This window comes from Lithobates pipiens, unplaced genomic scaffold (assembly GCF_037356315.1).
Source record: "Lithobates pipiens isolate NorthernLeopardFrog02 unplaced genomic scaffold, aLitPip1_a1.2 Scaffold_54, whole genome shotgun sequence".
In the NCBI taxonomy this organism is placed as follows: domain Eukaryota; kingdom Metazoa; phylum Chordata; class Amphibia; order Anura; family Ranidae; genus Lithobates; species Lithobates pipiens.
The window spans coordinates 132,192-153,578 of NW_027507876.1; the positions used below are offsets into that span (position 1 = coordinate 132,192).

At 44.3% G+C, this 21,387-nt stretch overlaps 1 protein-coding gene across 2 annotated transcripts in view; it reads right to left on the reverse strand.

Moving 5' to 3' along the window:
* LOC143957682 (SH2 domain-containing adapter protein D-like) overlaps positions 1–21,387 on the reverse strand; it is a 77,229-nt gene that overhangs the window by 22,136 nt on the left and 33,706 nt on the right. For both annotated transcript variants that reach the window (XM_077467373.1, XM_077467374.1), the window contains one exon: positions 5,087–5,269. In XM_077467373.1, coding sequence (XP_077323499.1) covers positions 5,087–5,269 — 183 coding nt within the window. The remainder of the gene's footprint in view (positions 1–5,086; positions 5,270–21,387) is intronic.

A 21,387-nucleotide genomic window follows, 5' to 3' on the forward strand; every position in this document is an offset into this window, starting at 1 on the left:
CCAGCTGTTGCAAAACTACAAGTCCCAATCATGCCTCTGCCTCTGGGTGTCATGCTTGTGGCTGTAAGAGTCTTTCTATGCCTCATGGGAGTTGTAGTTCTGCAACAGCTGGAGGTACGCTAATTGCATATCCCTGGTCTAAGGCATTTCCTAAGTGTCTAAAAAGCTACAAGACTTACCACTAATTGACAGCTGGGGAGCCTTGAACATTGGTGCTAAAGAATACACATTCTACTCAAACCTTCATAATACCTCCACAAGATGAGACTATATCTTTTGTACCCCAATTATATTAGCAAATTCAGTTGTTTCAAACATCTATACCTGCGTCTGGTCAGATCATCACATGGTGTATTTTTTAACAAAATTTATAGGTTTAGCTGCTACCCCATACATGTGGAGACTAAACAAATCCTTATTGTCAGACTCAATAGTTGAGGGTGAGCTATCCAAAGTTTTAGAAGAATATTTTACCATAAATTCCAACCAAGGCTCTTTAGTGCCCACAATCTTGGTGGCGCATAAAGCCTATATGAGGGGAAGGTTGATCAGTTTAGCTGCCTCCAAAAACAAAGAACGTCTTAAACTCATTCAAAGTCTCACTAAAGATCTTGATAAACTGTATAAAAATTCACAAGACATCCATGACCTTAGATCAAAAAAGAACTGAACTTGATAATATTTTATAATTTAAAGATGAAAAAGCCTTAAGATACTCAAAGGCCAAGTCTTTACTTTACGGTAGTTCCTTGTCCACGTGTTTTCTAGAAAATGAAATCAATCTATAAAACCTCTCCATATATACACATTTATATATATATATATATATATATATATATATATATATATATATATATATATATATATATATATATATATATATAAATTAAACACATTCTCAGGTCTCCCTACCTCGCATCCCAAAGAAATTTTGCAACTTTTTGAAAAACTCTACACTTCCCTACTTTTACCACCCCAAGATCACCAGATTCCAAAACATGGTTCAATAATATACCAATCCCCAAATTGTCTTCTTCCCAGTTAAATATACTGAACGCCAAATCACAAAACACCAATGAATAATAAAATAGAGATGTGAATATGGGTGTGACTGCACCAACTTCCAGTGGAAGAAGAAAAAGCAGCTACAAAAAAAAAATTGACAATCAAAGCATAAATGGTGAATGTTCTAGCACTAATACAGGTACACATTAGTATTCAAATAAAACCGTGCAAAAGGTCAAATGTTCAAAAGGGACAACAAGTATAAAAGGCCAAATATATAAAAAAGTCCAAATAGTGAAAAAATCTATTAAAGATGGCCTATGAATCATCCACCAAAAGATGGTGAGGCAGGGTCATATTATGCTGACATTGTCCAGCAAGGAAAATATCAAGATGGTACTTCTTCAAAAATAGGGAGAGGTATGTATACTCTTATGCCGCGTAGACACGATCGAATTGTCCCGTGGACTTAGTCCGCCGGACCGCATTACGCCAGACAATTCAGTCATGTGTGGGCTCCAGCGCACTCTTTCATCGTAAAGTCTGGCAGATTTAAAAAGTAGTTTTGACTCAAAAATTTGCCCGCCGGACTTGGCTTTCAGTGGACAATCCGTTCGTCAGTGTGCTAGTCCGGCAGACTAAGAATGACGCATGCTCAGAAGCAAGTACAAAAAGGAAGCTATGGGCTACTGGCCATTTGAACTTCCTTTTTCTAGTCCCGTTGTACGTGCTGCACGTCATCATGTTAGAAATCGCCAGACTTTCGGAGTGTCCGTGTGTGGCCAAGTCCGTTCGCTAGAAAGTCCGGCGGACTGTTTGCCGGACTAAGTCTGTCGGACAATTCGATTGTGTGTATGCAGCATTAGCGAAACAGATGGACTCAAGTGTCATATAAGCAAGGGTGCCGGAATCGCTGGTTACACGGAACTCCAAAGAATCCAAAGCCTCCACAGATGTTAAAGATGGCCACCAAATAATCACATCTGTGTGTTCAAGTAACGCAGTTACTCCAATGAACGAAGGCCTCGATCACATGGGCAGCTGGACTTTTGACAGCTCTGAAAAGCAATCTGCGGTAATTCACTTTTCTGATCTGGTTAACAGGCACTTCAAAGGTGATATGCCTCCTCCTTGACACCTTTTTTATGGGGGAGAAATCCTCCTGCGCCGCTTGCATTAGAGGCAGAGGTGACTTCATCTCATTCACTTGAACGGGTTATGTTTAGTAGCGGTACCAATCTACCAAAAGCAACATGTTTTATATAAAATTTGCCACACCAAAGCAATGTGTATGTCTGTATTTACATGCAATGTTATTTTGCCTGTGGATAGTTGGGGGGTCAATAAAAACATGATGGATCGACTGCTTGTTGTCATCACCCCCTGGTTCCACCGATGAACATTGGCAGCCCATTGCCTACTGTCCTTGCAGCCCTCCCTCCTAGATTGGCTGCGAGGACAGTAGGCAAATTTAGTTCTTTTTTAGCTCCTCTGTAATCATTAGAGTGGCTATTGATTTCTTTAGGGTGGTTCTGGGTCTCATAGGTTTCAGGTTTGACTATTCCCCACTACTTTCTAGAGGATTCTGGAATATAGGGAGGATAGAGTCAAACAGGTAGCTTAATCCCTTTGCGTCCAAGGGTAAAACAAATGCTAGTGCCTAAGCACAATTGTGCAACTTTGACATGTGTTCGTAAAATCGTACATATCAGAGCTACTTTGTGCATCCAGTTTAATTATAAATGTGTTTTTTTTTTCCAGGACAAATTTTCATTTGGTTGTAAATGGTAATGAATATCTCATTATTATTATTATCATCATCAAAGGAAAACTGTCCCAAAATAGTAAAAAAAAAAGTTTTTTCTAAATTTAGCAGTATATTTCTTGTTACTACCATAACCTACCACCAAAGAACAACTCAAAATAAACCCTCCTGCTCCAGGCGATCGCAGATATGTATGTTAGTTGTGTGTAGTACAGCCCAGAAACATTAATGCACTTTGTTTTATTTTCCACCTACTTTTGTTTATTTCTCTCTCTGCAAGGAGAGAGATACAATGCATCTTTCCTTTCACTTCGCAGAGAGAGCAACACAGTGACTGATAACTGATAGCCTCTGATTGATTATCAAAGCAATCGGGTGATCTGGAGTCCCGATCGTGCAGCGCACTCCCAGCACAGACAGTTATGCATATATGCGGCCTCATGGAAAAAAGCCCAGTCCAGTGAGGCTGCATATATGTGTACTGTTGGCACAAAGGGGTTAATATTTATTGAGTACTTGGAGGGGTGGCCCAGTAGGTGGCTGGAGAGGCTGATAAATAATGTATATATGCAAACAAAGTGCAGCGCTAAAACCTCAGTGAGTAAAACCAAACATAAGAGTTTAAAATTCATAAAAAGTGTGCCAATGATAACAAGTGATTTAATGGCAAAAAGAATATATCAATAAGTTCATGACGCCCAACATAAATAAATTAAGTATTTTGCATCTTAATCGGTAATGAGACACACTTGTGTGCAGATAGTGTGAACCCCAGAGCAGCAGGGTCTTCCTGGTCAAGGGATTCATTCCACTAGTGATTACCCCCTCCCCTGTAGCGGGTTCTACTTAATCAAGTTGCTGTTCTTCGAGGCCCCAGTTGTGGTAGAGCTGAGGGGTCCCCACCTAAAGTTATCTTTAACACCCTGACGCTTCACCTGATGGGTCCAGGCTTCAAATTCTAACTAGAAGGCATCTGGAGGAACAGCTGCTCCCTGTTCTCGTGAGTGCTGACTTTGCTCCAAGATCCTGGTGACTGTATACTATTGGGATATCTGAGCCAAGTAGTTCTTCTTTCATAGGGTCCCTACCTCTGGCCTTCCCTAAGTCTCTCAGCAGGAACTGTATTATGATGTTTATTACCTTTTGTACCACCACCCCCTCCCTTTAGAATGTAAGCTCTATGAGCAGGGCCCTCCTGTACCTTTTGTATTGAACTGTACTGTAATTGTGTCCCCCCCCCCCCCCCCCCATACATTGCAAAGAGCTGCGTAAACTGTTTGCGCTATATAAATCATGTATAATATAATAATAAAAATGTTTAGCAGGAGATCTATCATTGAGAAGTGTAGTACAGAGTCCTCTTATTGGAATTTTACAAGGAAAATGTACAGTTACATACCCTGCACCCTGTCTTCTTGTTCAAGTACTAGCAATAAATCATAAAAAGACTTTCCCCTAAACCTGCAGTCTCCAAACTGTGGCCCAGGGGCCAGATGTAGTCCTTTGCTTGCCTTTATCCGGCCCTTGGGGCACTATTCCTCCCACTTATACAAGATATTATTCTACCAGCTAGCGCCAACAATGGGGCACCATTTCTGCCACTGACACCAACAATGGGGCACTATTCTTCCCAAAGACACCATTAATGGCCCACCATTTCTCCAACTGACACCAATAATAGGGAACTATTCCTCCCCTTAATATGAAATGTAGCAATGTTTACTCCCACGATGCCGGGAAAGTTCCCATTCCCACTGGCCACAGTCCAGCCCCTCTAGAGTCTGAAGGGCAATATACTAGCCCTATATTTAGAAAGTTTGGAAACCCCTACCCTAGACTGTTTTGTGTCAGTGTGCTTAAAGGAGCTGTGCTTTGGTGGGCTGGCAGCCTTTGTACAAATAGGGGAGAACTTAAGTCATCACAATCTATTTGGGGGGTCCCGCTACACATGATTAAATGCACATTAATGGACAAGCAGTAAAGCACTACAAAGGACTGGAAATGTCTGAGGGGGGCATCAGCCGTGTCATAGAAGTTGGAGGAGCAGGTCAGGACCAGAACTCCACTAAACAGACTGGTAGAGGCTGCAGCGCTAGGAGACATGGGCCGCCAGGGGGGCAAGTTTACTTCTTTTGCAGGAACCTTTCGGTTCCAGTTTTAGGAACCTAACATTGTCATTTTGATTAGAATATACAGTAGATTCCTTTTAGCCCATTAGGGAAAAAACTGTATGGACAATGAACAGCAAAAAGTAGAAATCCAGTTAGTAGATTGGTAGAGAACTCTTTGCACTGTTACTTTTCCAATCTGTTCTACCTGCAAACGCTCGGCTGATGTCATCCTTCTTCCACTCCCAGGGTTGGTCATACTCATCCGCTGGTCTTTCATCCACAGATGGCTGGCAGCTTTCATGAGGAAGAGTCTTGTATCGCTCATGGTAAGGAGAATCGTAGAGTTGTAGGACCTTTTCTGTCACTTTCTCCCTACAATCTTGTTGATCTGTGGAGGCCAAAAAATAAATAAAAAATTAACATAGTTAATATAAAATCTCTGTGTGAGAAGTTTGTTCACTCTAAAACATCGACAAATATTCAACATGGGATTCCATCTTCCTGGCCATCTACAATCCTATTTATTCATCTAGATGTCTAACAATGATCTTGTATTTGGACATCCATAAGAATGGATGCGATTGCAGAGCACATGCGTCATCCTGACTGAGAAGGCCTATTAATCTAAATGTGGCAGTGTCCACAAGGAAACATGCCCGATGGCTGGGACAATTCTGATAACAAATTACTTGTTGGGGTGCGCACAAACTCTGATTGAACCAGATCATCTCTGAGGCTTCCTGGACACAAGCAGTGGTCAAGGCCCTACAATTTGAGACAAGTCATTTTATCTATTTAAAATATGCCAGTGCTTGGCCAGAATAGGCCGAACCTCATTCCAATGGGATCCATATCGAGTGATAACACAGATTGGAGATGAATGAGGTATAGGGGATACAGCAACCTGTGATCACTAATGGGTGTTGTATAGATTTCAGGCAACATAACTAGCTGTCTGGTGCGAGTGGGTTATGAATGAGAGCCTGGGTTTCCTTCTTTTATAAGTTCCTGACAACGTCATGAATGGTTTTATGATGGTGTAGTGAAGGTTGCTGATTTGTGATATTTATATTTTGTATTAATAAACAACAATTTTGATAATTATACCGCAGTGTGTTTCCCTTTGGAGTCACTTCCTTTCAACTTTGTTTCTTTGGTACCTTGATTAAAGTGGTTGTAAACTCTCCCCCACAACATTATCCCATGTAAATCAGCATAAAAAACACTAATGAACACTGCTTGTAGATATCGCCTTACTTGCTTAGTATTGTTGTAATCCTTTTTGTTCTGTAGAATGAAGTCACTGAGCATGCCCAGATCTCCCCTGATTTACGGCGCACTCTCTATGTGCTTGTCTATCTGTTATCAGGACTTCCTACGGCACACAACACTGAACTCCCAGGAGGCTGCAGAATCATTCAGAGCTTCCTCTTACACACCATGTGACATCACATGCAGTGTAAACTTGGCCATTACTGAAGTCTTATCAGCTGAAGCTGATAAGACTGACAAAGGCAAACATTAGACAATCGGCACAAGTAAATACTATGAAATAAAACAAGTCAGCTATGAACAGGGAAGCAGGGTTGCCATAGAATCATTGGATTGAGAAGGAAGCTTGGATAACAGTACAGGAAGTGCTCAATGTAAGGGCGGAAATACACTCCGCTGTGGACTCAGAAAACAATACTTAAGATGGTGCTGCCTAACCCATGGAAACAAGTTTTTTAAAGTTTCTTTAAACAGTAAGTAATATGCGATTTGGGCTGGATTGCAGTGGCTATAGCTTGACAATTACTTATTATAATGGACTAAATGAAAATAAGCATCAGAGTGGGAGAGTCTTCCTCTTTAATTTTTTCTACAGATTGCTATGTGACTCTGGAATCCCCCACCCCTCAACAGGGGTGAGTCGGTCATTTATCAACACAATAAATTCTCAAGTAATGTTTTAACTCCTTTTGTATCATTATTTTTCCACTCAGAACAGGCCTCGCCATGGTCGACCAAAGAAGTTGAGTGCACATGCTCAGCATCATATCCAGAGGCTGTCTTTGGGAAATAGACATATGAGTGCTGCCAGCATTGCTGCAGAGGTTGAGGGGGGGGGGGGGGGAGGGGGTCAGCCTGTCAGTGTCTCCAGACCTAAACCCCATTGAGCATCTGTGGGGCATCCTCGAACGGAAAGTGGAGGAGTGCAAGGTCTCTAACATCCACCAGCTCCGTGATGTCATCATGGAGGAGTGGAAGAGGACTCCAGTGGCAACCTGTGAAGCTCTGATCAACTCCATGCCCAAGAGGGTTAAAGCAGTGCTGGAAAATAATGGTGGCCACACAAAATATTGACACTTTGGACATTTTCACTTAGGGGTGTACTTACTTTTGTTGCCAGCAGTTTAGACATTAATGGCTGTGGGTTATTTTGAGGGGACAGCAAATTTACCCTGTTAGGCCCCTTTCACACTGGGGTGGAAGCGGCATCGGTGGTAAAACGGCACTATTTTTAGCGGCGGTATTCGGTTTTACCACCTTGCTATCAGCTGAGAAAGGGTTAAAGCCACCATAAAGCGTGGCTGCAGCAGCGCTGCTACAGCCGCGCTTTGCCGGCGGTATAGCCATGCTGTCCCATTGATTTCAGTGAGCACCGCTCCAAAGATGCTGCTAGCAGGACTTTTTTTTACTGTCCTGCCAGTGCACCGCTCCAGTGTAAAAGCCCTCGGGGCTTTCACATTGGAGAGACAGCAGTGGCTGTTACAGGGTGCTTTGCAGTAGCTATTTTTAGTGCTGTAGCGCCTGCAAAGCGCCCCAGTGTGAAAGGGGTCTTATACAAGCTGTACACTCACTACTTTACATTGTAGCAAAAAGTGTAATTTCTTCAGTGTTGTCACATGAAAAAGATATAATAAAATATTAACAAATATGTGAGGGGTGTACTCACTTTTGTGAGATACTGTATTTCCCATAGATTGTAGACGCTATAACTTTTGCGCAAATCAATCAATATACGCTTTTTTGGGATTTTTTTAACAAAAATATGCAGCAGAATACATATTGGTTTAAACTGATGAAGAAATTAAATTTTTTACATTTTTTTTATTGGATATGTGTTTTTCGCAAAATGTAAAAAAAAAAAAAAAAAAAAAAAAGGATATTTTTTTTCTAAATTTTCAGGGTTTTTTTGTTTATAGAACAAAAAATATAAACGCAGAGGTGGTCAGATACCACCAAAAGAAAGTTCTATTTGTGGGGAAAAAAAATGTAATACATTTTATTTGAATACAGCATTGCACGACCGCGTAATTGTCAATAACGCAGTTCCGCATCGCAAAAAAAAATGGCCTGGTCATGAAGGGGGGTAAATCATCCGGAGGTCAAGTGGTTAAGGCAGGCATCACATCTATGCATTACGATAACCAAAATGTATGTGGTGTGTTGTAGTGGGATTCATTTAAAATAGCACCCCAACGCACATCTACATTAGGTATGTTGCCTTAATGCAACATTAATGTGAACTTGCTCATTATTGAGTGTGTAGTAGCAGACTGCAATGGATCGCTATAGTGTGAAGGGGCTCTAACTGTTTATTGCTCCTTTTTCATTCAAAGTACAATAGTCCTTTACTATGCAAGCCCTTTTTACTGCAAATTAAGACCTTTTCTGTGCCTCTTTCACTTAATGTGCATTACCCTTTACTGTACAACCCCAGGCACTGGGCATTTCCTGTCTACTGAACATTGTCTTGTCACTTTCCATTCAAATTACTGTTCATTACTGAGAAGGCTGTCAACAAGGTTTATGAGAGGGTCTATGGGAATGTTTGACCATTCTTCCAAAAGTGCGGGTCAGGCACTGATGTTGGATAAGAAGGCTTGGCTTGCAGTCTCCGCTCTAATTCATCCCAAAGGCGGGATGAAGTCAGGACTCTGTGCAGGTCAGTCAAGTTCCTCCACCCTAAACTTGCTCATCCATGTCTTTATGGATGTTGCTTTGTGCACTGGTGCTCAGTCATGATGGAACAGGAAGAAGCCATCCCCAAACTGTTCCCACAAAGTTAGGAGCATGAAATTGTCCAAAATGTCTTGGTATGCTGACACCTTAAGAGTTCCCTTCACTGGAACTAAGGGGCCAGGTCCAACCCCATACCATAATTCCCCCTCCACAAAATGATTTGGACCAGTTCACAAAGCAAGGTCCATAAATACACGGGTGAGCGAGTTTAATCAGTGCAGGCAGTGTATTTATTATACTGCTTACCGTATATGCACCTGTGTCATGGGGTCGCGTCTCCACTATATCTATATCTCTATCTCTCTCTCTCTCTATATATCTATATATATATTTATATCTAAGAAATAGTAATAAGATGGCGCAAAGATCAAACACCGTCCAAAAACCTCTATACTAACGGGGGGGGGGGGGGGGGGGGGGGCGAGGGAGGGAAGGGGGAAAGAGGGGGAAAAAAGAGGGGGGGGAAAGAAAATGGGATCAAGGGAAATAAAAATTATATATATGTATATATACACACACACACATGCACATATATATATATATATATATATATATATGTACACATGCAAAAATAAAAATAAAATAAATAAATAAAAAATAAAAAAATAAAAACACCGATAATGTCCACAAAGTTCCTTAAGTATGGTCCATAAAAGTTCAAACTCTTAACACCAGTGGCAGCAACTGTCTTGAGAGGAGAAGCACAACTCTCTAGGAAATATAATGTAGAAAAGACAAGAAGTGCGCCAAACTAAGTGTAGTATATAAGGTAGATTACATTTAATCTGATAAAATCACACAGCCAATTGGCTACTCACAAAAGGACATTGTAGTCAGGCATAAAATGTTAAGGAGGGAGGGTAATCACAGCCACTTCTATCCGGAGGAGCAGAGATGATAAACAGCTGGAACGGCCATTCAAGATGTTCAGCAGCAGAGGCTGCGGTGTAGCAGCCTAGGTTTTGTAGAAAACGCTGCCTCGTGGATGTCCAGATGATGGCAATAGGCATTATCAGTGCCTTCTAACGTCCAGAGAGTCCGAGAACCCGGAACCGGAAGTGCGTTCCAGCGTGGAACGCAAGCTCCGTATACCGGAAGTGGCGTGTCGGCCAATCAGAAGACGCGTTTCATCTGGACATCCACGAGGCAGCGTTTTCTACAAAACCTAGGCTGCTACACCGCAGCCTCTGCTGCTGAACATCTTGAATGGCCGTTCCAGCTGTTTATCATCTCTGCTCCTCCGGATAGAAGTGGCTGTGATTACCCTCCCTCCTTAACATTTTATGCCTGACTACAATGTCCTTTTGTGAGTAGCCAATTGGCTGTGTGATTTTATCAGATTAAATGTAATCTACCTTATATACTACACTTAGTTTGGCGCACTTCTTGTCTTTTCTACATTATCTATATATATATATATATATATATATATATATATTTATATTAGTGGAGACGCGACCCCATGACACAGGTGCATATAAGCAGTATATGCCTGATTTTGGCAGGAATATTTATTGCACACCTGTGGGCTGGGTTCATAAACATGCCAGGAAAAGAAATCAGTGCTCAGACTTGGGGACAGTGCCGCCCAGCAGACAGGATGTCTGGTCATGAGGTTGGGAGAGTTCCAGTAGGAGACGCCTCCAGAAGAAAGAGACAGGAGGTCTCGGAGTCTGAGACTGAAGGTGACAGTCTGTGTGGATGTCTGAAGCAGGCAGGTGTAGCCTGTGACTAAACCAGCACGAAGCTGACAGTGAGTAAGCCAGGAGACTATTGTTTGGTTATACAGTGATGGTGGAACCCCCTGCGAGGGAAGATTACTGTTTGAACTTTTTTTGTTTCCTTTAAATAAAAGTGGGCTGCCATACCCTAAAAACACAGTCTGGAGTGGCAGGTTTCTGGAAAAGTGCATGCACCCCTTGAACCTAATCACCCCGGATCGTCACAATATATATATATATATATATATATATATATATATATATATATATATATATATACATACATACACACACACACACTGCATCCAGTGTAGCCTATATCTACAGTGCATTCTGTGGTGTACTGTTTCTAATACACTTCAGGCGGTGTACACAGTATCTAATACAGTGTGTACAGTTTCTACTACACTTCTGGTGGTGTACACAGTATCCAATACAGTGTAGTGTGGTGTTGCAAAACAAAATATACATCATGTCCGGAAGGCCACCAAGGAGAGGCAGACGCTCACAGGCCATTAAAAGAGGGCAAGCGGCCTCTGTGTCTACAGTCAACAGTGCTGGTCATGGAAATGGTGCATCCTCTGCAGGTGACCGTGGGGCATGTTTGTCCTTTTTTTCTGCTGCTGGCCATGTTATTGAGCCAGAACATGCAGAAGAGTTGGTGAAGTGGATAACAAGACCGTCCTCATCCCCCTCATCCTCTGTCGCTCACGCTCAGAGTAGTTTGCCTACCAACGCAGCTGCAAAAGCCGTCTATTCCACCGGTTCCTTATCCACAGTCACTCCTTCCATAGCCCTACCATCATGCACGGAGCAGTCCCCAGAATTATTCAACCACAGTGTCGGGTACATGCTGCTGGAGGATACACAGTGATTTGAAGGCTCCGATGTTGGTTGCCAGGTTGAGGAAGGGAGTAACGTGAGCCTAGAGAGAGGGGGTGCCCAAGAAGGACATGAAACTGGCAGTCATGCTCCCCCAGCTTCAGCATACTGCCAAGTTTGTTCCAGTGACAAGGAGGGAGGTGAGGTCAATGACTGTACTTGGGTGCCCCTGAGAAGAGAGGAGGAGGAAGAGGAGGAGGCACAACTCCAACAAGGCAGGATGTACTCTAGGGGGCAGCTTAAGGGCAACCACCCTATTGTATCACACCACAGAGCTCTGCAAGTAAAGGGCGCTGCTGACTCCTCGCTGACTTTTAAAAGTTCCTTGGTGTGGGCCTTTTGACACATGTGCAGCAGATCGCACCGTTGCTGTTTGCAACCTATGTCTGAATTGGATCAAACATGGCTAGAACAGCAGCCACTTGGGCACCACGTGCTTGACCAGACATACCTGCCTTGCAGTCCATTGGCAACAGCACTTGAAAGACCCACATCAAAGAAAAAGGCCGACTTCTCCTTGCTCCTCATCTGTGATATCCAACCCCACTATACCTCCAGTCCTCTCAAAAACCTGCTCTGAGAGGAATGAAGGTATAGCAATATGCGTCCCAAGTACTTGCAGCCGATCTGCTAGCAGTACACCACCATTTAGCAAGCAAATTTCCCTACCCCAGTTGCTAAACCATAAAAAGAAATTTGGTCCCAGCAATCCACATGCTCAGTGTCTAAATGCTAGCTTGGCCAAATTGTTAGCACTGCAACTGCTGCCTTTTTAGCTGGTAGACTCTGCCCCCTTTCATGAATTTGTGTAATGTGCTGTACCTCAGTGGCAGGTTCCAAAACTCCATTTCTTTTCACAGAAGGCCATTCTGGCTCTCTACCGGCAAGGTTTTGGCCTCGTTGGACAGGGCGGTCGGCAGTAAGGTGCATATTACCGCTAACTCATGAGTCAGCAGGCATGGGCAGGGACGTTACCATTCCTTCTGTCAGGGCTGGCTTAGCCCTTCCTTCTCTGGGCTGGCTGCTCAGCTGTCGGCTAATTGCCAGCTCTCATCTCTCTCTACAGTCACCCAGCTGTTCCTGATCCTACTCATCTGGCCTGCCTACTTAAAGATCTCCAGCTCACTTCATCTCTGCCTTCGCCTTGGTCACATCACAAGAAACCATCTCCTGCGGTTCTGTTTAAAGACTGGCTTGCTGACATCCCTTCTGGCTCCTTACCCTGCTTGCTTTTGCTTCACTTGGATCCCTGACTTATGGCCTGGTTGATTACCCGATCTGGTTTTTGAACTCTGGACTGGCTGACTACTTGATCCAGTTACTGGACTCTGGCTATGCTTTGACTACGCTTACTCGATTTACCTTTTTATTTTTTATTAATAAACAAGTGTGATTTAATTGTACGTCTGTCTCAGTCTGGTTCATGGTTTCTGACACCTTCACAGCACACTGCGTAACTCCGCTGGCAGCTGGGAAGAATGCAGGACAAGGTTTAGTATTCTTGGAGCTTGTTTCACTACCACACCTCCAAAATGCTAGTGGTGTTTCTGCCAGCTCTCTCCTCCACCCCCTCTTCTTCTTTCTCCATGGCCTCCTCTGCAGATTTGTCCTCTGAACCAGCGGTGCTGCGTAAGCATTCTAGGGGCTGCACAAGCAGTCAGGCAAAAAGATGCCATGCGGTGCTTGAGTTGGTCTGCTTAGGGGACGGGATGCATGCATGCATCAGTGACACTCTCCCTCTAGTCTTCCTGTTGGAGCACACGCTTCATGTAATAATGGACAGGGCACTTGAGGAAGAACAGTGGGAGGAAGGGGAGAACTTCCTTAACTCTCAAGGTCCCCTTCATCCAGATAGCATTTCTACGGGCCTGCTAAACACACAGGAAGAACAGGAGGGGAAGGAGGATTGTGTCAGCATGGATGTAGAGGATACCACTCAGAAGCAGTATTTAAAGAGTCAGTCCGCAGAAACCCAAGGAGTTGTGCATGGCTGGGAGGAGATAGTTACAGATAATGTGATCCTTAGTGACCCAGAGGACTCAGAATCAAATCCCTCTGCAAACTTATGCTGCATGGCCTCTCTGATTCTGCAAAGCCTGCGAAAGGACCCTTAGGATTCATGGTATCAAGGAGAGGTATCATTGCTGGCAGGCAACCCTTCTTGATCCACGTTACAAGGGTAAGGTTGCAAAACTCATCCTGCCTTCATAGAGTGAGCAGAGGATGAAACATCTTCAAGAAGCCTTGAAGAAAGGTTTGTGCAATGGATTTCCAGACCCTGGGAGGTTACAATTTCCTGGTGCTGGACAACGTGTTGCTAAGGCTTTGTTCAGTCAGAGGAAGAGCGGTGGAGAAGGTGGCCGACTGACCGATGCCTTTAAACAATATATCAGTCCTCAGCGCCAAGGTCTGATCGGTTCAAGCAACCATCGGCAGCGTCTGCATTACATGGTGTAGGAGTATCTAGGAGCAGGAGAAGACTTGGAGACCTTTCCAAACAGAGCATCCACTGGGTTACAGGGTCTTGAGGATGGACCATGGACCAGAACTTGCTCAATATGCAACTGATCCACTGGCCTGTCCTGCAACCAGAATTCTTTCTGAATGCACATTCAGTGCTGCTGGAGGGTTTGTAACGGATTATAGAGTGTGCCTGTCCGCGGTCTCCATTGATAGGCTCGCAATCATAAAAATGAATCAGTCTTGGATCAGCAGATATCAAGCACCTGATACTGATGAACTGATTGAATTTTCTATGGATGTGGGATCCCTTGAAGACTGACTATGCTGACTATCCTATTCCTCCTCAATCTTGATGATGCTAGCTTTCAACAATATTTTACTTTACTGTTGTCTTATTTTTTCATTCAAAAAAGTGTATTTTTTCCAAAAAAAGTGCACTTGTAAGACCACTGTGCAAATACGGTGTGACAGATAGTATTGCAACAACCGCCATTTTATTCTATAGGGAGTTAGAAAAAAAAATGTATAATATTTGGTGGTTTCAAGTAATTTTCTAGCCAAAAAAAAAATTTTTTCACTTGTAAACAACAGATCTCAAAAAGAGGCTCGATTCTTAAGTGGTTAATGGGCAGTGAGATTGTTTACAAAATCCCAGCTCTGTTGACATGTTCATGAGGATCAGGGCTCAGGAAGATGTTGAAAAGCATATGAAAGCCTCTGATGGTGTTTGCATATCAATCAGGTTTATAGAACTCCACTAAACACAATTTGCATCTAAATTGCCCACATAAAAACCAGTTTCAATATAATTTGGGAAAAACAACAACCCTTTTTAATGAAAAAAAATTGAGTTGGCCCACCCTTTGCAGCTGTCCACAAGGTTTAGGAGTGTGTCTATGGGAATCTGATCATTTTTCCAGAAATTAATTTGTGAGGTAAGGCTTGGCTCGCAGTCTCCACTCTAATTCATTCCAAAGGTGTTCTATCGGGTTGAGGTCAGTCAAGTTCCTCCACCCCAAACTTGTTGACCCATGTCTTCATGGACCTTGCTTTGTGCACTGGTGTGCACTCATGTTGGAACAGGAAGTGCCATCCCCAAACTGTTCCCATAAAGTTGGGAGCATGAAAGTGTCCAAAATGTCTTGGTATGCTGACACCTTAATGCCCTGAACACACGGTCGGACATTTCGATGACAAAATTCGTCAGATTTTTTCCGACGGATTTTGCCCCAAACTTGTCTTGCATACACACGGACAAAGTTGCCGGAAAATATGATTGTTACGAATGCAGTGATGTATGACGGGACTATAAACAGGCCAGTAGCCAATAGCTTTCGTCTCGTAATTTATTGTGAGCATGCGAGCACTTTGTCAATCAGAATTCTCTACACACAAATCGGAATTTAAACGATCGTATTTTGTTGTCGGAAAATTTTAGATTCTGGAGCCCACGCACGATCAGATTTTCCATCAACACGATCCGATCGCACATTTTCCATCTGAAAGTCTGACCGTGTGTACAGGGCATAAGAGTTGCCTTCACTGGAACTAGTAAGGGGCCAAACCCAACCCCTGAAAAACAACCCCACACCATAATCCCACCTCCACAAAATGATTTGGAGTGGTGGTCCAATACTTTTGCCAATAGTGTAAATTAGCTCATTTTGGGGTGGAAAAACTTGATTAGCCTGCACAGAGTCCTAACCTCAACCCAATAGAATACCTTTGGGATGCATTAGAGCAGAGACTGAGAGCCAGGCCTTCACTCCATCATCAGTGCCTGACCTCACAAATGTGCTTCTGGAAGAATGGTTAAACATTCCCATAGACACACTCCTAAACCTTGTGGACAGCCTTCCCAGAAAAGTTGAAGCTGTTGTAGCTGCAAAGGGTGAGCTAACTCAATATTGAACCCGACGGACTAAGACTGGGGTGCCATTAAAGTTCATGTGCATGTAAAAGCAGGCGTCCCAATACTTTTAGCAATATAGTGTGTATATATATATATATATATATATATATATATATATATATATATATATTGTAAGGGATCTTCCCGGGGTAGGGTGTGTTTGGACACAGTTCACAGCAGACTTGGAATTTATAAAGCAGATCTTGGCGTTTATTCGTGGTACAAACAGTCCAGCAAACAAAATATACAGCAACACCGTGCTTTCTAAGTACAACAAAAATAAAAGTCCTAGCCCGGCTGGGCGCTTACTAACAGGTTCTGCTCACCTATCTGACACTTACAAACACAGCGTCTTTCGCCTGGATATCGCAGGGTGAGTTTTAGCTCCAGCAGTGGCTGTGCTTGCAGCTTCCTTCAACACACAGATTGTTCGTTCCCTGGCTGAGAAGCAATCACCTGCAGACCCTACAGAGCCTTTAGCTTCCCAGGCTAATTAGGATCCAAGCTCACCTGATCCCAAACCCAGAACTGGATCGGGGGATGTGGAATGACAGGTCCCTCTACCAAACCTACCTGCCATTCCATATAAACCCAGGCCCGGCAAAATTAAATAACAACTCAGCAGCATATCGCTGCTGAGAAACTGATCCATCCTGGATTTACCATCTCACACTGTGTAGCAACCTAGGTGAGATGTACACCCCCTCGATCACTTCTCCAGTGACATGTCTACATATCCCCCCCCTCTTTTTCAGACCGGAGGGCTGAGCCTTTTGTCCCCACAGACAACTTACCCTTGACAATGCGTCAGCATTTGCCTGTAATTTCCCTGGCCTGTGTTCCACAGTGAAATTAAAGTTTTGTAGGGAGAGAAACCATCTAGTCACTCTTGCATTTCTCTCCTTGTTTAACTTCATCCATGTTAGGGGGGCATGGTCTGTCACCAACTTGAATTTCCTGCCTAGCAAGTAATACTTTAACGATTCTAGGGCCCACTTTACTGCCAAACATTCTCGCTCCACAATGGCATAATTTTTCTCGGCCGGGGTTAGTTTTCTACTCAAGTACGTCACTGGATGCTCCTCACCATTCACTACTTGTGAGAGTACTGCACCTAAGCCTGTGTTAGAGGCATCTGTCTGGACCAGAAATTCTCGTCTGAAATCGGGGGTAACTAAGACAGGTGGTTGGCACAAGGCAGACTTAAGGCTTTGGAAAGCCTTCTCGGCCTCTGGGGTCCACGTGACCATTGCTGTCTTTCCGCCCTTTGTCAAGTCAGTTAGTGGAGCAGCAACTGAGGCAAAGTTTGGCACAAATCTACGGTAATACCCCGTAATACCCAGGAAAGCTCTAACCTGTTTCCTTGTCAGGGGTCTAGGCCAATTCTGTATTGCCTCAATTTTATTTAGCTGTGGCTTAATCAACCCTCTCCCAATAATGTAGCCTAGATATTTGGCCTCTTCTAGGGCTAGAGCACACTTCTCGGCATTTATGGTCAACCCCGCATCACTTATGGCATCCAACACGGCCTGTACCTTACAGAGGTGACTTTCCCAATCAGGGCTAAAAATGACCACATCATCGAGGTAGGCAGCTGAGTAATCACGATGTGGTCGCAGAATCAAGTCCATCAACCTCTGGAAAGTTGCAGGCGCTCCATGTAACCCGAATGGCATCACTACATACTGGAATAGCCCATCAGGGGTGGAGAATGCAGTTTTCTCTTTAGCCTCACCAGAAAGTGGAATCTGCCAGTAGCCCTTTGTGAGATCGAGGGTGGTTATGTACCTGGCGTTACCCAACTTCTCAATCAACTCATCTACCCTGGGCATAGGATACGCATCGAACTTGGAGATCTCATTCAACTTTCTGAAATCGTTACAGAACCTCCAAGTTCCATTGGGCTTTGGGATTAGCACAATTGGGCTGGACCATTCACTCTGTGACACCTCAATTACCCCCAGAGCAAGCATACGTTTTACCTCGGCAGACACGGCTTCCCTACGTGCCTCGGGTATCCTATAGGGCTTAAGGTTTACTCTGCTTCTAGGCTCAGTTTCAATGTGATGATGGATGAGGTGTGTACGCCCTGGGAGGTCAGAGAACTTGTTTTTGTTTTTCTGTAAAAATTCCTGAGCCTCCTGTTTCTGTGACACTGATAGAGTATCACCTACCTTGACTGGAGGGATTGGTGGTGACAAATTATTAACAGTATTTGTCGCCACCAAGGATTCCCTGTCTTTCCAGGGCTTGATCAAGTTTATGTGATAAACTTGGAAAGGCTTCCTTCTACCTGGTTGGTGCACCTTGTAGTTCACCTCACTGACCTTTTCAACAATTTCATAGGGACCTTGCCACTTCGCCAAGAATTTACTCTCAACAGTGGGGACTAGTATAAGGACCCTATCGCCTGGGTTGAATGTCCTGATTCTTGCGGACCGGTTGTAAATTCTACTTTGGGCCTCTTGAGCCCTCTGGAGGTGTTCCCTTACCAGGGGCATTACAGTGGCTATATGGTCCTGCATTTGTGCTACATGCTCAATAACACTCTTGTATGGGGTGGACTCATTCTCCCATGTCTCTTTTGCAATGTCTAGTAGACCCCTAGGGTGATGACCATAGACCAACTCGAATGGTGAGAACCCTGTGGACGCTTGGGGCACCTCCCTAATAGCAAACATGAGGTAGGGTAATAAATGATCCCAGTCACGACCATCTTTTGCCACCACTTTCTTCAACATATGTTTCAAAGTTTTATTAAATCTCTCCACCAATCCGTCCGTCTGGGGGTGGTACACAGAGGTACGGATGTGTGAGATTTTAAATAGCCTGCATAATTCCTTCATTACTTTCGACATAAATGGCGTACCTTGGTCAGTTAGGATTTCTTTGGGGATCCCAGTCCTAGAGAACATATAAAACAACTCACGTGCAATTGTTTTAGATGCAGTGTTTCTTAAGGGTACAGCCTCAGGATAGCGGGTCGCATAATCCAGGACTACCAAAATATACTGGTGTCCTCTAGCTGACTTTACAATGGGACCCACTAAATCCATGGCAATACGCTCAAAAGGCACCTCTATAATAGGGAGTGAAACCAAAGGACTGCGAAAATGTGACACTGGGGCACTAACCTGACATGTGGGGCACGACTCGCAGTATTTTTTAATATCATCATATATGGCCGGCCAAAAAAACCTCTGGAGAACCCTCTCTCGCGTTTTGTCAGTCCCCAAGTGTCCCCCAAGAACATGGTTATGTGCCATGTCAAGCACCTGACGCCGGTACTGCTTAGGTACCAGAAGCTGTTCCACAATCTCATCCTTAACCTTATTAACTCTATAGAAAAGATCATTAGTCACCGAAAAATGTGGAAATCTTTTTTCAGCATCTGGTTCCTGAGGTACCCCGTTCATAACAGCAACCTGCTCTCTCGCATTTTTGAGAGTGGGGTCCTGTAATTGTGCAGCCCCAAAATTATCGCTAAACACCTCTAAGTCTAGTATATTTTGCTCAGTGGGAGGAGCCTCCTCCTCCCCAGCCAGGACCTGCAAAGGAAAACAATCATTTTCATCCTGTACACTTTTATCATTCACAGTGGACAAGGCAACCACCTTAGAGGTATCCTCACTCCTTTTGGGGATTTTTCTTTTTTCCCAGAGAGCCCAGAATAAAGGAAAATCGCGCCCCAATATTACATTATGCATGAGGTTTTTAACCACACCCACTTCATATTGTACTGTGCCTTGTTCAGTCCCGACTTTAGCCAGCACTATAGGGTACACTTTTGTATCACCATGTATACACACAACGCTCATATGCTTTTTAGACTCTAAGTCCCCAGTCACCAGGCTAGCATGCACCAAGGTTACAAGGCTTCCTGAGTCCATTAACGCTTTAACAGGAAAGTCATTGATTGTGATGTTGCAGATTTGCGGTTCAGTCTCTAGTCCAGGAACTGCAGCACAAGATGGTTCCGCAAATAGCGACTGACGCCGGCTAGCGTCACATTCCATGGGTTCAGAGGTAAGAGGGCAATGGGCCGACACGTGTCCCGCCTCATGGCATCTCCAACACTGGATAGGGCCTGGTCTCTTTGGCAAGGAGTCCTTTTCAGAGCCCCTTAGCCACCCGGGACCATCACCAGTCTTTTGTCCCTGAGACACCACTTGAGCCCTTTTCCCTCTATCAGCACCCCTCCACACTCCCCCAATAGATGGAAGTCTCTTACCAGCTGACGGCACAGATCTGGCGCTCCGGGGAGGTGAAGATGCTGCAGGAACATCACGGAGGTAGTCCTCAGTCGCCTGGAACCTCTCCACAAGGTTGACAAGTTCGTTTGCGTTCTTAGGATCACCTTGTCCCACCCAGCGTTGCAGGTCAGTAGGAAGCGCTCGGAGGTAGCGATCCATCACAACCTTCTCTAGGATTTGTGCAGGAGTAGAAGTGTCTGGCTCCAACCACTTTCTTGCCAAATGGATTAGGTCATACATCTGGGACCTCGCTGATTTGTCCAGACTGTAGCTCCAGTTGCGTACCCTCCGGGCACGGACTGCAGTAGTAACTCCTAGTCGGGCAAGTATCTCCTCTTTTAGCCGAGTATAGTCCTTAACCTCTTGCTCACTGAGGTCATAGTAGGCCTTTTGGGGTTCAGCTGTTAAATAGGGCGCAATTACCTCTGCCCACTCAGCGGCTGGTAACTTCTCTCGCTCAGCCACGCGCTCAAATACTGTTAGAAAGGCCTCAACATCGTCCTCAGCAGTCATCTTTTGCAGCGCTTTCTGCACAGTCCTTCTCCCAAAAAAAATCTCTGGAGCGGCTCCCATCACTATGGGTGGATTAGTAACCACAGGCGCCTCACGATTTACTATCAGGTGCTCGATAAGTTGTTGTTGGCTTTGGCGCAAAGCTTGCAACTCTTCCTTATGCATCTGCTGTTGTGCCGCCATGGACTGTTCATGTCGTCTATTGGCCTCTGTCTGAGCCTGCTGTTGTTGCAAACTCACTTGCATAAACTGCTTCAGCATCTCCTCCATGTTGCTGGACTGTTCTTGGGGTGTAGTTGCAGCTTTCACCCAGGACATCAGCAGCTGTAGCCAAGTCTGTCCACACCGTTGCCCCTAGCAACCGTGTTGCCCGCTACCTCCACCAATTGTAAGGGATCTTCCCGGGGTAGGGTGTGTTTGGACACAGTTCACAGCAGACTTGGAATTTATAAAGCAGATCTTGGCGTTTATTCGTGGTACAAACAGTCCAGCAAACAAAATATACAGCAACACCGTGCTTTCTAAGTACAACAAAAATAAAAGTCCTAGCCCGGCTGGGCGCTTACTAACAGGTTCTGCTCACCTATCTGACACTTACAAACACAGCGTCTTTCGCCTGGATATCGCAGGGTGAGTTTTAGCTCCAGCAGTGGCTGTGCTTGCAGCTTCCTTCAACACACAGATTGTTCATTCCCTGGCTGAGAGCAATCACCTACAGACCCTGCAGATCCTTTAGCTTCCCAGGCTAATTAGG